The sequence below is a fragment of the Xiphophorus couchianus genome, chromosome 1, assembly GCF_001444195.1.
Source record: "Xiphophorus couchianus chromosome 1, X_couchianus-1.0, whole genome shotgun sequence".
NCBI classification, from domain to species: domain Eukaryota; kingdom Metazoa; phylum Chordata; class Actinopteri; order Cyprinodontiformes; family Poeciliidae; genus Xiphophorus; species Xiphophorus couchianus.
Genome location: NC_040228.1, coordinates 13,550,255 through 13,572,289, shown reverse-complemented (window position 1 = coordinate 13,572,289; position 22,035 = coordinate 13,550,255). Strand labels below are relative to the sequence as shown.

Genomic DNA, 22,035 nt, shown 5'->3' with positions numbered 1-22,035 from the left:
TTTTAAAAATAACTCAGAAATTTTCAATACCATTGTTGTCAATACCATTACAGAAGTCTAATATTATGTTAGGAACTTAACTGTGTCAAAATTTAAAGTTCGCAAATTACTCCTTTAAAATTTTCAACCTCAAGCCAGTAAAATAGTTAAAATCTGATTCTGCACCAGAAAGGAACCCGGAGCTTATTGATGGATACAGAAGTGGTCGATTTATCTGCTAAAAGACATGTAGCAAAATATTAGATGTACTGCATGTATGTATTAGAACTGCTTGTATTATTTTTGACTCTTGGTGGATAGAAAATCCAAAGTAAATTTATAGTTGTGCTCCTAATTCTTATTTTTATAAAAAAATTAAAGTTGTATGTCGTGTCATCACTCCACCAGGAAAACTCAACAGTTCAAATAAATGATTAAAAATCCAAAATGAATAAGACACAATATCCCCATGATCGGTGTGTGTGCTCATATTTCTGTAAAGGTTGTAATCCCAGTGACTACCTATCTAAATAAATAAATAAAAAAAGATTTAACTACACAAACTAATAAATAGCAGTCACTGTGAGGACAGTTTTTGTTTGGATTGTAAATTATTTTAAACAAATTCAAAGTTCTTTACTAAGTTTCTTGCTTGGAGTTTAAGACCTAAATTAGTTAGTTAGTTATTTAGCGGCCAGCTGACCTCTTACTTAATTTACTTATATAATATCACATTTTAGAATAAGATGTATTGCCATGCTGAAAGAAGAAGAACAAAAGTGCTTACATAACTTTGGTGCTTTTTGTTTTTCTCTTTCTTTAAATAATTGTGGTTTTGTTTTTTACTGTGTAATGTTGCTGTACTGGAGGAAAATGATTCTCGCAACAGAAATAATAAAATTTGGGGTTTTACCACTTTGAACTGTAAAAAAAAAAATAGAACAATTTCCTTTGGAGGGGGAACTGTCTGAGGTTTCATGAGCCTGTAGCGCATAAGTATGCAGAAATAAATGGCTTCCGGGCCCTTAAAAGGAGCTATATTGTCCAGTGTATTGTAAGTGTTTCTGGTATAACTCTAGTACCATGTTAGGTCATGCAATACATGCAAAGTGCTTCGCAAATATGGCTGTACATATTTACTCTTGATCAAATATGTTACAGGAGGAAACAGAAATGATTCATCTTGATGTACAATATGTGGCTCTACGGTATTTTTCGACTGCAGGGATCGGACAGCAGACTTCACATTTCCACCTCCTTCGTTAGGTCAGAGTGGTGACCTCCGGCTGGGTGTAGTTTCCAGTGGTACCGAGAATATCTCTACAGCCTTCTGTTGAGAAACACAAAGGTAGAGATGAACAACAATATTTCATTATCTTTAAGCCATGATCATTAAAGATTACATGAGAAAAAATTACTTAATGTGTAAAGAATTTATATAATTTGAGTTTCACTTTATGAACTGAGTGACAGTTCTAGTGCAAACATGTTGGTACTCTTGAAATAAGAAAAAACGATGTCACAAGTAACTTTTCAGCAAGATATTGGAGCTTGTTTTAACTCAATAATTCATCAATATTGATGACAAAGTGCTAGTTCCACTGTCATATTATTTCACTTATAGATGGGAAAAATGTCTTGTTAAGAAATAATCTACCAGTAACTAATACATTTAAAATAAAAAAAGAATTATTCACTTAAAATATGCTCCTCTTGTGTCATTTTAAGTGTATTTTGATGTTTGCATTAGAAACTAGACCAAAAATACTTTGATTTTGTGTTTTTGCAGTGCAATTTCTTCACCTACTTGAAGGACCCGGTATTTGTTTATTACTCTGTTATGTTGGATTGAGTTAAAATCTCTAGTTTTGACAGAGCAGAACAAAATGTTAATACTCAGAGGGCTCATTCAGACCAGGCATTAAAATAATCAGCACAGAATAATGCACATCTGAAAATAGTTTCATTGAAAGATTAGCTATCCACATCTAAACTTCTAGTGCTGAGCTGTGCATCGTGGGCAGTGGCAAAGTGTGTGGAGGGAACAAATAAACAGAGATGGAATAACTGAATTTTTATTCTACATCAGATGTAAAAATTCAGAAAGGTTATTAAAGGACTAAAATTATCATTAACTAACTAATAACTATTTAAAACACAACGGTACACCGCAGACAGAAAACCTCTGAGGTTGGCAAAAGGCTCTGCTTTGTATCTTTGTGCTGTTAATGGAAACCTACTAGTGAGAAAAAAAAAAATCAATCTTCCAATTTATCCAGAAGAGTCTCTGAGGAATATCCAGGTTCATCTGGAACATTTCCTCTGCTTGTTTGCACATCCTCACTCACTCTCATGGTGCGCTCTACTCTACGAATGCATTTTGAAAGTGTTTGGTTCGACATGTATAAAAACACGGCATTAAGTATTGAAGAAGCTTCCTGTGCTGACTTTATTCAAGTCAACCATTTGTTGGTGCTGTAAGCCTCCCTTTACTGTTAACTCTGAGAGCATCTCCAGATGTCCATCCGTCCGTCCGTCTGTCCATCCATCCATCCATCCATCCATCCATCCATCCATCCATCCATCCATCTCTTGCTCTGCAGCAAGTCATACCTCTTTGGTGAAATATTATCCATACCTTTTACCCGGCAACTCTCTGGTATCAAGCAGCCCAAGTCCCCATGGGCACAGCACTGAAGACCAGAGCCACTGAGTCATAATCTATTTACAACAAGCCCACTGAAAATGGCTGCAGCCACAGAGGCAGCTTTTTTCATGCTTGGAAAAAAAATGAGACTTTGAATTTTATCCATTTTTTTCTGGTAATGGTGGTTAATCAGCAGCACATGTATGAGAAATATTTATGAAATAGGACAGCAGCAGGATGTAGGTTTTCTCCACTCACAATTAACTACAATTAAAATAAACTATAAGCAAAATTATCAACAAGTCATATCAAACAAGAAAGGAAGCAAGCTAAATTTAGCCTAGTACCTCTACATGGAAACATCTCGAGCTCGAGCGAAATGTGAGTTAATAGAATGACCTTTCTTTCAGATAATGTTGGCTAATAAGAGACACATGCATGTGAGATGATCCTGTAATAGAACAGGATGCTGTTATACAGATGCTCACCAGATACAGACCACTGGATTCAATTAACACGCTTCTCTCTCCATCACAGATTAGTTCTGGGATGTTCTGGCTTTCATCAGCATTTTGTCACTTGTGTCTCTTTTTATCACTTTTTCACAAGAGAACCTGAAATTTTAGGGGGTTTTTTCACGCTTTCAGATTATTTTTCCTCCATTATTTTTTACATATCCCTCATCTCATTTACGCTTGAAAGTTGTTTGACATTAACACAGGCAAAGCTTTCTGTTTAGGTTCTGTTAGGTTTGCAAAAAATATTTATGTTTGTTAAGCTTTTCAAATTAAGAAGCTTACATATGTTTTTTAGCACTGGATATTTGTAATTTGGTCTCATTCCTCCAGACAGGACGTGAGTCAGGTCTGTAGGCCACATTGCTTAAGCACACCTTATGGCACAGCATCATTATGACACTTCAATTTTACTTTTATGACATAACAGGACATTTCTCCAATTATTAGTATCTTTGGCAAACTCTGATCTGACTTTTTGTGTTGTTTTTGGAGTAATGGCTTCTTCTTTGCTGAAGGGCTTTTCAGCCTGTGTCAGTACAGAATAACGAGAATCTCATCAGCTTCAACTCATGAGGTGTTTTGCTTTTGTTCTTGTGTCGATTCGACACATTTCACAGCCGTTCCTCTCTGGGAGACAGGACATGTCTCCTGCCTGGACAGACTGCTGGACATTCCCATGGTGGCAGAATAAAACTGCACGAACGGATGAGTGTTACGCCTTTAATCATCTGGAAATTGTACCAAAGGACAAACCAGACTTGTGGAGGTCTGCAATGACTTCCAGAGATAGAAAAGAGTTATCTCTCCTTTAAGGATCTGAAGAAGGTGGTTCATGTTTTTATAAGCTCTCACCTGGACTATTGTAACTCTTTAGAAATTAGTCATCACTGCAGGGTGTGGAAATATGTCGAAACGAAGCAGCTGTTAAAAAAACAGTGACGTGCGCAACATATTTAGCAATCAAAGGAAAAGCACCTCAAATACTTGTCTACACTCAATTCATTTATCAAAATGGGCTCCATTGAACTGAGTTTAGTTCAGTATGATTTCACAGTTTAAGAACTTCAGTTTTTAAGCTGAGGAATCTCTGCTACCTGGAGTCACTACAGGCAGCTCTGTGTCATTTCTTTACATTTTAGATCAATAGAAAATCAATAAAAGAGCTTTGGAGCTGTAATTGCATCATCTATCTGTCTGTGCTGACGAAAACTAATGTTTCTCTTGCACCGCTGCTGATTTGACACAGGGCACCAAAACACATCTGGTGTTTAATGGGAAAAGGTCCACACAGTATAGTATTAGGATTTAAAAACAAAAATAGGGACAGTTTATTTTTGTTGTTATCTTGACTGACAGGAGAGCAAACACTATGGTGAGATCAAAAGACCTTCAGAAAAACGATTGTAGCATCTGATGAGTCTGGTTAAGCTGACCCTGCAACATGACAGTGACCTAAACCATACCAGTAAAACCACTAATGGCTTGCTAATCACTAGAAATTGGAAGATAAGTTGCTTCATCAGAATCTTTTGAGAAACTTTAGAAACAGGAGTAACATGCAAGAATCCCTGAATCTTGTCAACTGAAAGAAAAAAGTCGGACAACTTTCCTCAGACAGGTAGCTGCAGCTACGTGAAGATGCTCACTTTCAGACGAAGAAGGGAAGACGATCTAAAAGTAGAGGGTAATCTGTGCATTTTCTCTTTCCTTTACATCTTTTGCTTGATTAGCAAAACAATAATAATTTTTTTCCTGTAATTATTTCAGATTTAGCAACATCAAACTCATTTAAAACAGAGATCCCACCTTTTTCTCTGAGATCACCAAACACCCTTAGAACGCCTCACATTTCACATATCTATTTTTTTTTTTTTTTTTTTGCACTTTGCTAAATCGCATTTCACTCGGAGAGGTCATTAGCCTTATTGCTTTGGGAGAAACAAAAACAGGCCTCATAAATGGAGTACTTACTACAGCCGGGGGCCCGAGAGAGTTTGCATGTTTTTTTCAACAGCCCATTACATGGACTTTGTACTTGAATGTATTTCCTGAAAGCTCCATCACTCACTGAGTGTTGATTAATGTTATTTGTTGCAAGCTGGTGACAAGTTGTAACATGCAGGCGGGGAAAAAAAGAAAGAAAAAGAAAACGGCATCAGTTTTGGCAGATAGAGTTGAATTCAAATATTTATGAGATTTTTTTTTTTCACTCTGTCTGACATTTAATGGGTTAGTTGAGATTAAAAAAATATGCAGATGTCAAATTTATTTACTTAGCACATTTAAAACAACAAAGGTTGACAGACGTCTTTTATAGCTAAGCTGACAATCATAAAATACAAAATGGTATAAAACTGATTAAAAACAAGATTGTTAGTATTTCCAAAATCTATTTAGCAGTCAAAGGTTATGAAAAATTAGTAAGTTTTTAAAAGACATTTAAATGAGTCTATGCTGAGCATTGTGGACACGTAGATCACCTTTATGATTTAACTTTAATCTGGGAACATGCTCTTAAAGGTGTGTGGCTGCTGAGAGAAGATTGCACAAATCAGACAGAGCTAGATCATTTAAAACTTTAAATGTGAGCAATAAAGATTTTAAATCAATGCAACAGCAGACAGGAAGCCAATCAAGATATTATGAGACTGGAGTCATGTGTTTAATATCTCTAATCCAAAAAGAGGGTTTTCCTTTGATTGCTAAATATGTTTTCATATTACGTTTTTTTTTGTTGAAAAATATATATTGTATTATAAATATATATATTATAAAAATATATAGAATTCAAATATACTGAATTATATTTCAATGTCACTATGACTATTGTTTCATTAATTAATTATCTGTTTCGTTTGCAATCAGATACCAACATCTTAGTTTAATTATATATATAAAAAAAAAAACTTTGATTCCCAAGTATGGCAATTATAATTAAAGAAATCAAAGACCAACAGTAAAGACATAATGGATTCTAAGTTAATTTAAGTGAACTGAGCTGAACTGGGGTTTTTATAAAAACCGAACTAAACTTAATTAAACTGAAACTGCATTTTATAAAGAGTGAACTGAATCTTTACTAAACAACTTGAATTGAACAGGATTAGGATTAGACTGAACTGAAGTAAATTTCATTGGATTGGATTTACTTGAACTGAGCTAAATGAAACTTAAGGTGATGTAACCCACCAACGTGGATGCTGGGCTCTCCCGACGTTAGGATGAAGCAGGTGCCCTCCTTGTTCTTGCCTCGTCCTCTGGAGCAGTGCAGCGACCACTTCTCACTGGGGGACAGCGGCTGGGTCAGACTGCAGCCTTCCTCGTCTGAATGGGCCACATTCGCGTCCCCGTTCTGTTTGGAGTCTGACGTGGAGACGAAAACACGACGACAAGAAAGCCAAAGCTATTATTAAGGATTCCCCGTAGATCCAGACCACGGCTGAGGCATATTGCATAAAAAGCAGCATTTTTGCTGTGATGAAATCCAATTTGACTGAGATGTTATGGGCAGTAATTTGATCGTGGTGGATTTCTGTCTACATGAGTAGACGCAGAGCATCTGTCGGAAAAATGCAACGACTCTGGAATCTGAAAGCCAACCACAGTGGTTTTGTGGTATTAGAAGATACATAGTATTCATCATGAATAGTCTCCTGTTTTCAGGTGGAGAAGTAAAGAATCCTAAACATAAATACTTACCTATACTTAAATACTTGAATAATAATTTGTTTAAACAATGAACAATTATACTACAGACATAGAAAACATACGTGTATGATAGTCTGGGTATTTATTCGCCATATTCACAATGTAAACAGTGATATTACAAGAAACTGCTATATATTGTGCAGCCTTAACACCAGAGTGATCTACTAAGGTAGGATATTATCGAAAAAATAAAATCTAATAAAAGAACCACAGATCAAAACCTCTGAGCTCTTTAAGGCATTGAGCTCCAAAAATCAAAAAAATTAAAAAAATCAAACGGCATGCAAAGACTGCAGTGCATTTTGGTTGGACTGTGTGTGTGAAATGTTGGCCTCACCTGAGCGGTTCCTGCTGCTGCTCTCCTCCGCCGCCAGCGGACACGTGTCGCTCTGAGTGCTGTCTATGTGTGAGTTTGTTTCCGATTTCACAAAGGAGGCCGAGTCGGTCGGCGCGTCTCGGTTCTGGGTGTGCTTCTTCTTCTTCTTCGGCAGCTTCTGCTTCGCCATAGCCAGCGAGTAGTACATGCCAAAGTTGTTGACGATGACCGGGACGGGCATGGCGATGGTCAGCACGCCGGCCAGAGCACACAGCGCCCCCACCATCATACCCAGCCATGTCTGTGGATACATGTCCCCGTAGCCCAGCGTCGTCATGGTGACCACCGCCCACCAGAAGCTGATGGGGATGTTTTTGAAGTGGTTTTTAATCTTGGGGTTGTAGGTGACTCCAATGCGCTCGGCGTAGTAAATCATGGTGGCAAAGATGAGCACTCCCAATGCGAGGAAGATAATCAGCAGGAGGAACTCGTTGACGCTGGCCCTCAGCGTGTGACCCAGCACGCGCAGGCCCACAAAGTGACGCGTGAGCTTGAAGATCCGTAGAATCCTCACGAAGCGCACCACGCGGAGGAAACCCAGCACGTTGCTGGCCGCCTTGGATGACAGACCCCTCAAACTCATCTCCATGTAGAAAGGCAGGATGGCCACAAAGTCAATGATGTTGAGTGTGTTCTTGATGAAGGCCAGTTTGTTTGGACAGCAGATGATTCGGACCAGGAACTCGAAGGTAAACCACACCACACAGATTCCCTCCACCATGATGAGCTTTGAGTTGGTGACGGTCTCATCCCTGATCTCCATTCGCGTGATATTTCCCTCTGTGACAAGCTCTGTAATGTTTTGTTTTACGTCGAAGGCCTGATGCGTCTCCAAGCAGAACGTAGTGATGGACACCAGGATGAAGAAGAGAGAGATGATTGCCACTCCCTGTTTGAGACAGATAATCAACATTAATTACCATAATGCCATGTTTTCCCTTTTCCTTAATATTGAAACCACTGACAACGGACGATGAAATGTCAGTCACCTCCCAAAAGTGACATGCTTTAAAAAAAAAACAGGGTTCAGAACAGTAACACGATCATTCTGTCATTTATCCTTGGTGTGTATTTGTATGTCAGAGAAAATAATGATCAGTGTAGATCTCTACACCCGCCCTGACTTTAGAAGAAAACCAGAATATTCTGGCACATTATTATATTATTTTCTTAAGTTTTTTAAAAAATATGATGTCATTTTTATCACAATAAAAAAGTTACAACTGTTTGCTATTCCTGCAGATGGGAGTACATTTCCTAGAAATCAAAACTTTTTTAAAACTAAACCAATCATGCTGGGATCCTACATTGTAAAAAAAAGTCTCTAATTTACAGTAAAATACCAGCATCTGTATTTAAACTGTTTTTATACAGTAAAATTCTGGAAAATGTTAGTTATTGAACATTTTAAATACTGTAAAATTTTACCGTATTTACTGCACAAATACGGTAAAATTCTGGCAACCACAGGTGCCGATATTATACCATAAATTAGAGACGTTTATTTTTACAGTGTAATTACAGGAGTCAAGCCCGTCACTGACAGCAGGAGGCGCTGTGACAGTGCTGTGCACACCTCCATGAGAGGGCAGCCTCTTAGGTATTTTAAATAAATGTAAAGATTTTATTTTATTTGTCATTCAGTACCCAACACAATTGCGTTTATAAAATCAACCATTCACACAGAGCAACATGTCCAGGAAAAGTATCTAATAGATGTTTAGGGACTTTGTTTGCTCTTTTGTTAAATCTGTGTAAACCCTCTAAATGCTCTTTTTTTTAGATGTAAACATTTAATATATGTGATAGTTTACACTGACTGTATGGAGGGAGCCCACCTGTTCCACAACAATACCTGTGCTGTTTGTATAAACGCTGGGCGCTTATTCATACATGCTCTGTGCTAAATGCAGCCTGCGCTAATAGTAAGCTGACTCTCAATCCTTTCTGACTCTCCAGCTGGATGAATAATGCTCCTGTAACACGAGCGCACTCTCTCCCTTCGGGAACCATGTTCTTTTTTTTATTCAGCTGGGTTTTCTTTTGGGTCTTGGATTAGAAAAGGACATACAACACGAAAAGCTAATTACAGGCAAATAAACACAATAAGAACCAGTCTGAATAATAGGGATTTATTAACTCGTGATTGAAACAGCATCAGCATTGCACTGCTGTAGTGCAGGGATCAGCCATGACAACGCTCGCAGCCCTTTGGGAAGATGATGACTTTGCTACACGAAGAGCAGGGAAAGCCTCAGCTCCGTCCAGGGAGAAACTCACAGGAGACATTCTTACAGGGCGAACATAAACACATCCTGCACTGAGGCGAATTACTGTAGCTGCTATCATTTAGCACGTTGAGATGGCTTAATTGAAACATAAATTAGAACTCTAACTTTACAGTATGTGACATCTGTGATGCTGATTAGCACACGCGTTAAAGATGTGTAAAAATCAATTTATCATCTGCATGATCTCACACTGAAAATCTTTTGAAAAATCAAACCTTTTAATGTTACTACAGTCATTTTGTAAAGAGTGACAGAAAATCAGCATTATCTAAAGTAAATTACTTTTATTAACTCAATTAAACTAAGACAGGAAATTGACTAGTCACCCAGACTTACCAACAAAGTGTCACATTAGATCTATCTGTCAATTTTCTAGAAAATAATCCTTTTTGTTATATAAAGTGCTAATGCAATATAAATAAAATCTTATCTTAAAACTGTTTTTGACTGACCAAAACAAACATAACAAACATAAGAACACAATTTTTTATATACTCTTAATAGGATCTGTTTGCTGTAGTCAGATAAGACTGGGGTTTTTATTTGGCAACAAATATACAGGTGTTAATGCTGAAAAAAGTCCCTGAACTCCACTGTTAAGCATGGTGGTGGATTTGTGATGCTGTGGGCTGCTTCTTTTCCAAAAACTCTCGGGAACTTTGTATCTAATCCTTTAAACTGAATTTAAATAAACATTTTTGCACCTTCTTCCAGAAAACTGAAAGCAGCTTGTCACTGGTTTCATATCATCAAAAGTAGAGGCGCCAAGGGTTTTATTAAAAAAATTCAAAATGTAGGATTTTCTTACTTTCTGAATAAATGTAATCAAAACAAAAGTTTTAATTTTCTAAACATTTTAGTGAGAGATAATAATTCTGTTTTTATTGCAGCACTTTTTACTAGTCTCTATCAGGAATGTGAGCAATAATGATGAGAACTAAGCATCAACAAAACTCAAGATGTGCAATTTTTTTTTCCAAACATATCTTCATGTTAAAATCTCTATGAGCACCACTGTTTCATATCAAGTACTTTTTAAAACATCTCTGCTACATCTCAGGGAAATAATGTCATTTTTGTCACACTTATGTTTTAGATCAGCAAACAAATTTGAATGTCAGGCAAAAATAAAGTTAGCATTTTAGTGGTAGTGTGATGCTACAGAACCAAGATGACTTGTTATACTTTTCAGTGACTGTTGTCATGAAGCGTCATTCGGTAAATAATGACACTTGTAATACAAAGTTGTTCTATAAGTTGCATACCAAATGACACTTCATAACAGTCACAGACATTCATTAAGACTCCTTCATGATCATAAGGTGTTATGTCATGTTTATGACAGTGTCATGTCAGTGTTATGCACACCCCGTCAAATAAAGTGTTATCTAATTTTCTTTCACACCAGAACACAATTGACCGGACAATGAATTCTGCTCTCTACTAGAAAACAAGACGACCGACTGATAAGTTCATGACCCTAAACTCAAGCTCAGTTGAGTTTTGCAGCAGTCCATCTATTAAAGTGTTAAATAAACTAACAAAATTAAGGTTTTTGAGTGCCCTAGTTAAAGTCCAGACATAAATTTAAAAGAGCTGATGTTTTGTTCATGCTCTAAACAATTTAATTCTGCAAAGAAGAAAATTCCTCCAGGGTGACGTAAAGAATTCGCTGCACTTGTAGATACAAGGACTGACATCAAAATTTGCTTGATGATCTGAAACGTTTTGGTGTGACAAAACATAACAGCAGAAGAAAGCTTTATGGAGGCAAATACTTTCTCCTGTCACTGCATCCACATACATAACTTCATAAAATCCCAGTTTTTCAACCACCATCCACTTCCTTTCACCCATTTACCTTCCTCCCTCATCTCATTGCTAGCATCCCATTAATCTGCTCTCCATCGTCTCTCTCCCACTTATTGAACTGATGAGAGTTGGTGACACACCAGCACCAGAGTCGCCCAGCCTCACACTGACCCTCCTCCCCCGCCTTCACTATAGGCTCATCATTAAACCCTCTGACTTCCACCTCCTCACATCCATTCATCCATCCTCAACAACCAATACCTCCTGACATCACACAACCCTCAATCACACATTGTTGGAGCAATCTGTTGAAGCAGAGAGGCAATAAAACCAGAGGCCGCGCGATGCTCATCAAGAAGACATTGGTCCAAAAGCATCTGAATCCAGATAGGTTCATAAAATGCATCTCCTACTATCAGCGCGTGAACTAATTAGTGGCTGCTGAATAAATAGCAATTGATAACAATTATAAACCTGTAAACTTACATCTACACTCAGTCTGCCGCAGAAAAAAAACAAGCAATTATGGGGTTGCAAATCCAAAAAATAAGAGACTGATGACATCAACATGAGTTGCTCTTTTTGTGTTCACTCTTCCTGTGACTCATTGCACTGAGTGGTTATTGTATCGCCGTTACCCCAACATCGCCTACTGCTCTGCTCTGCTCAGTAAAAGTGAAGCCTTATTGAAAGATGCTAAGTAAATCCAGTGAGCGGCATACACTCACTGACAAAGCAGAGCAATGAGGAAAAAGGAGTCGTTGATGCTGTTTAGAAAATAATGTCACCAGGTCGAAGATTATATGCATAATTTAATTCCTTTTTCTTTTTTTTTATTTAGACAAAACAGCATAAGTAATGAGATTTAAAATTAAAACATATTCAAATGCAGTGTAACTGCAGTTAATCCCCAAACAATTCACATCCCTGACTGATTTAGGTTTAAAATGAGTTTCACTCAACCAAGAAGTTTGTTTCTGAGAGGAAATGAGACAGCATCTCTCAAAAATAGTGTAAATTTTCAGAAAGGTCAGCGTGTTTAATTATTCTTTTTTTTTTAATGGCTTGTTAAAATTTATCTAACCCATTCTAAGTCATCAATGGATGATGCTTATGTTTGCTGAGCAGCTTTCCGAATGTTTCTATTAGCATTTGGATGATTTATCTTGTCGCTGCTCCAGGTCTTTGAGTTTGAAAAGCCTCCTAACAGTCTTGTGATCTTTGCCTCCTGTCCGTTATCCTGCAATAGCTAGCCCCGCCCACTTCATCACAACCCTCCGGGGCTGACTACTGACCAGTTCTCTGTCTAACAGGTCCGGAAAATCTCTAAGACCTGGGTATTACCCTAAATGAGATCTATAAGAGATAATCTATTCAAACTGGTGTCGAAAGCGATTCGTCTAGCTCTAACTACCTCCAATCCAGAAGTTACGACCCTTTTCAGTTAAGAAACAATCAACTGAGTAGCCCTCACAGCTGCATAATTCCAAAAACCACTTCTGTTAACGGTAGCTCGCTTTCTAAAATATAACTCGCTCTTGGAACCGGCTAGACTAAATTTAGTGACTTGGATGTAAGTCCCTGGGTCATTATTTTACTCTCACCAAAGGAAATTATGAAGCCTCCTCTTTACTAGAACCATGTACCTTATTTTTACCTTTATTAGAAGAACTAAAGAATGATTACATGACTCGATTAATTCCAATGTCCACCAACCTCATTAGAATTTTAGAATATGAATTTTATTAAGCGAGCTTAAGCAGGAATATGTGACATACAAATCAATAATCAATTGTATATAAATTTGAGAACAGTATAATAAAGTCCACATGTATAACTATACCATGCTGTCTCCTTTCCCTAACCTATGTCACTGTTTCTGAGATGGAATTTTATGGAGCAGAGGCAACTCACACCCAGTTGATGGTGAATCTTGGCAGCAGAGACATCCAGATTCCTTGGACAGAGTCTTTATCCTTGTGCGGAAAAGTCCTCCTTAGAATAGTAGCAAAGTAGAACGGGTTTAAATCCTTTAAAAACCCAGCTCTTTTATCCCTCCGGGAACTTTGTCTTTTCTCCAAGTCTGTTGCAATGTATTCGGGGTGGAGGCAAGACCGATGGCCGAATCTGGAACTCGGGCTTGGGCGTCCGGAACTTGTCCCTCCTTGGCGACGCTGAGTGTCAAGTCTCCCGTGGTTCCAGGGTGCGGTCTGTTGCTGTTTCCTCTGCTTCCCCGTTTCGACTCCTTCAGCGCCGCGGACAAAGAACAAGAACTTCTCCTTTTCCGTCTGCTTTTATACGTTTCTCTGCCATGCATGTGTATGGGGAGTTTTAGTTTACGTGGTTACGTGGTTTCCTGAACATCTGCTGATTTCCACGGAAACCCCCGTCGGCCCCTCCTGTCTGCTGACTGGGGTGGAAAGTCCCGTCCTTCCTTCTGCTTGTTGATCTTAGCCAACCATACTGCTCCACCCATCCTGTGCGTACTGGCCATCTGTTCAGAACTGCTTGCGACAGCAGGAACTCACAAGTTCCCCTTCTCTTTTCACTCACTCTTTTCTCTGATTAGTTATTAACCACCGTCAAATATTAAAAACTATTTGCATCAATTTTCAAATCATCACAACTTTGATATTCATTAAGAATTAATCACCTCTTTCTCTTATTATAAATCATCAAACATAATCATCTCATTGTTGTTATCATTTCAGATCATTATTCGTACATTTCAGAACCATTCAGTGATTACTTATACACATACACATTTTACCAATTGTACTCATACATGTCCAACTTAATCATTATAAATCAAAACACAAGATTGCTTTATTTCCTTCAGGCTTTCATGCACCTTTTTCTGCGTGTACCTGGATAGATCTCAAACCCCATACCATTTTTCTTGACACCCCCTCCTTGAGATCGGACGGTGCTGCGCAGAAAACACAAAGTCCAAAGTCAAAAGAGATCAAGTCCATCACCGCAATCAGCAGTCAGGATGTCTTGTTCGTAGCAGGTAACCGGAGACGATGACGGTGTCCAGGTATCCACAACCTCATATTCCGTCAGATTGGACGGCGGAGAAATCCAGCGCTCGGCGTCCAACTGGGGAGGAAGTGGAGATCCTGCTGATCCAGGAGGGCTGATGTCCTCCAGTGAAGACTGCAGAAGCGAAGACAGATCCAACTCAGAGTCTGGCAGTGTCGGTGGGTTGTTACAATATCCCTCCAACTCAGCCAGTAGATCCTGAAAATCCATATTGGTCGAAGGCGGATCTGGTGACGGAGATGATGCGAAAAGGGTGTCCTCTGTCTGGCACGCTTGGTGAGATGAACTGAGAATCTCAGTTTGGGTACCTTTTCTGTGAGTCGCACTGCTGGTTTGGCATCCGACATCGATATACATATCCGGAGACATGGGACATGCGGGTGGAAGATACTCGCCTACTGCCACAACTCTTCCATCGAGAAGGTGTAGAGTTGGCAGGCATTGTCGAGTAAGCTGGTGTTCCCATAACTTCTGAATCACGGGCAGCAGGAGTCCCGTGTGCATTGGAGATGTTGTAAGGTCGTCGTCTTCTTGGCCAAAGGCAGAGGTCCACACAATTTTGTGCACCCGCTCCAGGAATCTAGATGTGGAAGCCGCTATGTAAGGCAAATCTCCTTGCCCTGTTGCGCAGAGAATTGCCGTTACATCTGTGATACGGCTGCTCACGCAACTGTGACACCAGCGGGAGGACGATGCAACCCAAATGAATCCATAGGATTCTGCGGTGATCCCACATCCCACACAGCAGGTTGGTGCCTGAGGAGAAACAGCAACCTAGGTAACTTCACGATTAGGGGTTTTGGATTAATAATAACACAACGAATATGCAAAAGCGAAAGCGGAGAGAGTAGCTGGTTTAAGCTCGTGTGCCTGCTTGGGCTGCCAGCCAGGGGGAATTGATCACAGGAACCGGAATGTCATGATCTGGAGCTGGTTCGCCCAGATCATAGACATGAGCTGAATCATGGAATATTGCAGCATAGGTCATCATCCATATAACGATGGCTAGGTCTGAGGTCTCCTGAAGCCAGTAGAGGACCACCAAGATCCCCCAAACCGTTGCCCAAAGAGCCAGAACTACCCACTTTTGCAGCCATATGCGCCTGCCCCGACCTTTGATGGAGAAGGCCTGGCGCGCTAAGTAGACGAGGATAGATACTGCGAAAAGCCCCTCTAGAATAGCTGTGAGGATCTTAAGTAGTGCGGTTCGAGTAGCTTGACGGCCCCCAAGGGCCAGCTCCAGTGTCAGGGCTGTGGTATCGGTAACAAGCCATAGACAAACCACAACGCCCCTGCGCCAGTTGATGCGGGTGCGGCCCATCAGGTAACAAGCGAAGAGGGATGAAGCTAACCCCCATTTCTGGAGGATGATGGGTCGTAGGATAAGCTTGACATATCCTTGTAGCGCAACGAAGATCCTCATAGGATGTCCCCTGGGCCAGGAACCAGTGTGGCAGTAGAGTACCCAGGCTAGGGTAACCCCTAAGTGCTCAAGGGTACTCACTTGAAGTGGTGCAAAAAGTGAGTTGGGGTTTGATGAGTTGGCTGAAGAGTTGGATTCCATGATGTCCGATGATGGGTCCTCCAGTTCAGGTCCCGTCAGCAGCTGCAGCGAAGATGGAATGGCTCGCAGGCACACGGCAGCTCTCTCTTATGCAGAAATAGGCTCCTCCTTCGGGGGGAGGGGCTGGTAATCCCTCCTCTTGCAACGACACAGTGCTTTTAGCCACACCTCCAAGACAATCTTGCCAACGATTAAGGCCACAGCCACGCCCAGAAAGCCCAAGAGATATGGCCACAGCAGGCTCAGAGCATCTAGCAGCCACTGTTCGACGATGTGGAGGCCTCCTTCCACTACACTAGCAACCTCTTCCACGACCTCGGTGATTGCGGTCACGATGGTTGCACCCATAGTTTCATACCAGAAACAGTCGTGTTGGTCCGCTTCTTCGCCACATTTCTGCCAAATCTCCTTAGAGATTGTGCAGGTGAGATTGGAATACAGAAGATTAGGTCCGACCCAGTCAAACCCTGAGTCCACTTTCCCATCACACAGACTCTTTCGGAAAGCATGTCCTTCGGCTATGGCTATAAGGGGATTTGGGATGAAGGGAACTGGAAGACCCAGAATACTCTTGCGCTTCTGGAGGTGGTAACCTAGGATTGCGTCGGTACAGGTCTGTCCGCTCACTATAGCCCTCCGCCATGTACCATTGATTTTGCGCCAAGTAACTTCTGAAGAGTGAGTGTCATACTCATCTGCATAATGCTGTGTGCAGTAGCGTTCCCAACCTCGGACCTCGTGGCAGGGTCTTCTGGCCAAACTTATGACACACTCAAAGACTTGTCGTGTGTTATTTTTACAAGTCATGCGCCAGGGTCTCGGGTTGACGTAGTTTTCAGGTCTCCAAAAAACTCCAGGCCAAATCATGCGGTCCTTAGAATAAACTGTGGCGAGGTATTGGTACTTGATCCAATAATTGGTAGACTCACTGAGGCAGGGTATAACCCAGGCTTGAAGTTCTTCTTGTTGGAGTCCCCACCATTCCCAGTCCCAATTTCGAGAATAATCTTCGTACCAGGCTCGCAAAGCCCATTTAGCGGTAGGGAGGACGTCAGGACTAGGGCAGTGATACCTCCAGGTGGAATAGAAGGCCTTGCTAGTTTGTACGAGGTCACATCGTGGTGACGAGTGGGTTTTCACCCAACAAGTGTTATTAAGGCTGTCAAAGATACTGCGCGCAACACATTTGTCAATTTTAGCAAAGTCGCCTTTAGGAGCGCTCAGAAGGTCATCAGGAGTTGGAAGGGGTTGTGTACGTAAATTGGCAATGTGAAACTCCTCTAACCCAGCAGGAGAGCGAACCGCTCCCTCTGGGAAGTCTCCCACAAAGAACGTTTGGTCTTTGGCTACGTATGTCCATGGGAATGTGCTATTCAGCCAGGTTTCAATTTCTGTACGTACTGAGCGTACAGAGTGCCAGAAATCCGACCAGTATTCTTCTACAGCTGTGACAATGTAGTTTTGGCCCCTGCATTTGACGAACTTATTCCAGAGGCAGGCATTTAACCACTTAAAGTGGTGCCTATAACAATGTTGTTGGTCAGATTGGTACATAAACCGTGTAGGACCTTGTCGAATCAGGAAGGCCGTAATGTTAGTCAAACTTTCGTTGGGGGGCGGCCTTGTTGCCCAATCGAGAAAGTCGTTTCGGGAGGTCCTGTTAATCCGCGCTCGCTCTGTGATGTTGGCATCCTCTCTGCAATTTAGGTGATAGTCACCCCAAAACTCCCCTCGTGGGAGCCAGGCTCGACAGCCTGAGGACCTGGGCGGGGCCGGGTATACTACTTCGGTATCCCAGTACCCTTGGTTCGGCAACAGTAGTAGCGACCGACAGGCCATGTTGCAATGCCATTCTGGAAATCCTCGATCCGGATGAATCCAGTTGCACCTCACGGTCCGTCGTTCTTTGCGCTGTAGAACCCGTATCCAGCAGAGCGCTCCGGTGTCGAGGAAGTCATAGGCGTAGATCTCCCAGGTCCGATTCAGAAGGTCGTCTAGGGAGGAGTCGTTCAGTTTGTAGGCTCGGCTTTCCACATACTTTTTGCCGTTTTCTTTGGTGAATAATTCGGTTCGATTCTGGACAGAAGTTTCGTTGTCCCATGGCACAAAAATAGCCTTGGTGCTTGTATTCCAGCAGTTGAAGGTGGCATACTTGGAATGTCCATATGTGACTCTTGTATGCGTAAGGTACCATGGTCCAACTCCGATGAAGTAGAAGATCGTAGCGAGAACAGCAGCAGCAAATAGCAGAGCGAGAAGCGTCAGCAGCCCTTTCAGGCAAAAGGATTTTCCTGTTATCGTAGTCGTTTTCCGTAGCAAAGGTTCGTTAGAGGTGTCCGAGTCGTCCTCAGCGTCGTCAGTGTCAGTAGAGCCGTCCGAATCCGATGTTGCGTCCAGCCAACCCTGGTCTGTAGGCTTGCGCCTCATGCCGATAGCATCCATCCTGGCCAGATTAGTGATTCTCTGGGATCCGGTGCATCAGGCGTTGTACAAATTTTTCTTAAAGCCTTGATGCAGCCTTGGTTAGCAGGGTTCTTCGCAACCCGTCTGGTGGCTCTTCTCTGCTGCAAGGCTGTAAATATTGGAGAGGGGTAGGGTAAATCGGGCTCCAACCCCCTCCACACCCACTTCCAGTGGAACACCCTCCAATAGTCCGGCCGAGGAAACGGGCCTTGGGCGGTGCCGTTTTTCAGCGCCTGGTCATACCAAGATTCGTGATTGTACCCTATTGGGGCGGGTACTGAGATGTAGGTGTACAAAGGTTGCCCATGCAAAGTTAGTCTGGTGCGATACCCCCAGGTTGACGGGGTAAAAATCCTCTGGTGTGGTGGGTTGGGGTAGACCCTGTCTATTTCCAATTTCAATGGAAGCCTGGTGTTATTAAATATATAACATCCTGGATTCATTTCCCTCTTTACTATGGTTTTTGCCATACTTGGTGATGTGGTCCAGATAATCATGTCAGTAAGTGAAATTTCACAATACAGTCCTTGCAGTGGTTCAAGGTAATGGGGACCCCACCTTATCCGTAGTTCGATCCCCTGTACCCTGAGATACACTGTATTAAAAGTCCATGGCAGAGATCTTGGGCACATAGGTGAAATTGATGCATAATGGACCGTGTTATTGGACCCTCGTCCTTGCCAAGCAGCCGGTGCGGTAGGGATGAATAAATGTGGCTTCGTTGGAGGGGGTGGCGTGTACTCTTCACTTTCCCCCACCTGTTTTGTGTTCTGGAAATCAGTGGGTCGAAGATATATGAGGTACTTGAGAAAATATGCTTCGGTGAGCGGATTGGAAGGAGTGAAATCTTCTCTTGGCATATCAAGTAGTATAGAGGTAGTAGGGAGTCTCAGAAACGGGCCTTTATCTGATAGTCCCGACGAGACTCCAGCTCCTACTTTGAACATTTTAGTTACAAAAACCCTTGTACCTTTCCGTCTTGTGGGTTTCGACTGACGTTGGGACTTGGCGACTCGTTTTCCCCCTTCCGGTGTGTCCGTCAGTTTTGGCTTTTCTTCCTCCATGCTAATGTTGAGGTGAGCCTATGCCAGGCGTGAGTCTTGGGTTTCTTCTTAGGAGGCTCTGGTTCTGTGTAGGACACGGTGGCGTAGTTCTGCTCGTCCGGTACCACTTTGATGGCTGCTCCGACCGCGTAGATTCCTTTATAGGGGACGGTGATCATGCGCACTGACAGTTGAACCTGACAGGAGGTGCTGGGATCGGAGGGCGTACCCACCCTGTGGGCCACGCCTCCCGGGTGTTGCAACACTCCATCCCGAAACTGGGATTCCGCTGTCACCCAGAACAGGCAAGACTTCTCCTTCGGTCTCACCGCATTGCTGCCCCACCCGTCCACTTCAGTGGTGTAGTAGTACAGACCTGAGCTGCGTACCCCATCCTCCCTTGGTACGTCCGGCAGATCCACCACAGGAATTGTGCAGTCATTGATGACCTCCAATATCTGATGTGCCCAGGTGGTCAGCTCCCAGGGGCCTGTCCAACCCCCATTTACGGCTTGGTCTCTGGTGTCATCTGGGAGTGCACTTAGCCCCTCGGCTGATGGTTGGTACGCGTGAGGCCGATGCACCCGGAAGATCACGGGAGAGTGGTTGGTATTCAATGGTGGAAATGACGGGGATGCTCTAGCAACTTCATATGGCCAAGCGGCGTGAATAGAGTCCCACAGGACATCATGGGGCCCTTCTTCCCTCCTCCATACCCATGGGTCCGCTTCTTCTGGTGTATTAGGGGGAGCTGAGGGTCCCGGTAATATTATCGGTATGAGGCTCCCATAGTTTGGTTGTACTTGTCCATATGTTTTGTAATATCGCAGCGAGCTGTAAAACCTTGTCACTTGCCATCCATCAGCCTGACCCGTCAGTATTACGTCTCCGCCCCTTAGTTGGTCCTTGCACACAGAGCAGTGGCTTAGGTCGTCTCCATCCCAGAGACAATAACAACTTTTTGGGTCTTCGTTCCGCAATCCCCATTGGGTCTCTAGCTTAAGCCGGGGCAAGTAACCCACCCGGCAGTTCCCGCAGATCGTGTTGTTCATAATCGTAACCGGGGAGACGCGAAGATGTTGTAGCATCTCTGCGGTAGCCTCCTGTCGCCTGGGTTTTTCGCGGCCCGGTCCCTCCCAGGTAATGGGGAGTTGGTGATCTGCTAAGCAGACCGGACAGCAACTTTTGGCCCTTCCCCATATTAGCATCTCTCGCTCCTCCGACAGGACTCCCTTTTTAGCCCAATCCAATTTCTTCAGGGCTCGTCCTGCCCAAATCCCTGAAGGTGTTCTTCTAATTACAACCACCCCTTTCACGGTGGCCAGTCCGATATAGGGTGGAATGGTACATGATTCACTGGCCATTTCACCGGCTTCTGTTTCACTTTAGTCAGGAACTGGCTTGAGCTGCTCAACTCCTTGAATCCCTTTTCTTTTCAGCAATACTGTGTTCCTATCCAGTACTTGCTTGACGATGTCAGTGGTCTCAAACTTGGGTTTTACTGCTGCACTTACAGGTTGCTCTCTTGCTTTGACCCACACGCGCTGTCCCTCTCGGAATGGCACTCTGGGCGTCAGCTTCTCCTTTTTGTCGCTGGAGCTCCGCCCCACTTCCTTCGTGGTGAACGGCCGTTGGTTGAGCTCCATTGCAGGGGCAGGCCTCTCGGCTCTGCTTCTGTCGTTCAGTGCCTGCCCTATTTCCACCGCCTGTGTGCTCCAACTGTTGGTGTTAGCATTTTTAGCTATCCAGCTTTTCACTAACCCTATGGCTCGTTCCACCACTCCGTTAGCTTGTGGGGTATAGGGTGGAGAGTAAACTCGCATTACTCCAAACTTCTGACACCATTGGTCAACCTGTGAATTACGGAAATGAGTCCCATTATCCGTGCGCAGCTCTTTCGGGATTCCCAGGGCACTGCATACTTGTTCCAGCATGCCGACAACACTATTGCCGTTTGCTTTCCTGGCTGCTTTTGTAGTTACAAATCCCGACATAGAATCCACCAGCACTAAGAGGTACTTCTCACCTCTTCTTCCTGTTATCCCCATGGGGCCTGCAACATCCATGCAGACTGAACCCCAGGGGACCGTGCTTTTGATGGATAACCCCTCCATCCGCTGCCCTCGGCGACCTGCGTTGTATTGTCCACATACTTCACAGTCCCTTAGCACGCGTTGGACTTGTTTCACTGGGATCCAAAGGTCTTGCTCCTCCAGCTCCTTACGGGTAGGTCGTACGCCTGCATGTCCAAGGGCCTCATGCACGCTCCGCACGACCTCGACCACGTACTCTTCTGGGACCTCCCGTCCTCTGGGAGTGCTGTCCCACTTCTCGGTACCGACAAAGACGATCTTTCTTTGCTGGACATAACAGTCCACTTCATCATTCCCACGCCAATGAGCTCCCTCATGCGTGTGTGCTTTTTGATGCTCAACATCTATTTCCAACTGTAGTATTAGCTCAGCAATCTTTTTCCACAAGTCTTTGTGTGCCACTGGTTTGCCCTTTGCTGTCTCGAAACCATTTTCTTCCCAAATGGCCAAGTCTTCTCTAAGGGCTTGAGCACAGTAGTAACTGTCGGTTACTAAC

At 42.7% G+C, this 22,035-nt stretch overlaps 1 protein-coding gene across 1 annotated transcript in view; it reads right to left on the bottom strand.

The window, feature by feature from the left end:
- Positions 1 to 520: 520 nt before the first annotated feature.
- kcnc4 (potassium voltage-gated channel, Shaw-related subfamily, member 4) overlaps positions 521 to 22,035 on the bottom strand; it is a 44,593-nt gene continuing 23,078 nt past the window's right edge. Inside the window, exons 2-4 of the mRNA XM_028019800.1 lie at positions 7,190 to 8,117; positions 6,334 to 6,507; positions 521 to 1,309 (exon numbers count right to left, since the gene is read on the bottom strand). Of these exons, the coding sequence (XP_027875601.1) occupies positions 1,242 to 1,309; positions 6,334 to 6,507; positions 7,190 to 8,117 (1,170 nt within the window). The 3' untranslated portion in view covers positions 521 to 1,241. The remainder of the gene's footprint in view (positions 1,310 to 6,333; positions 6,508 to 7,189; positions 8,118 to 22,035) is intronic.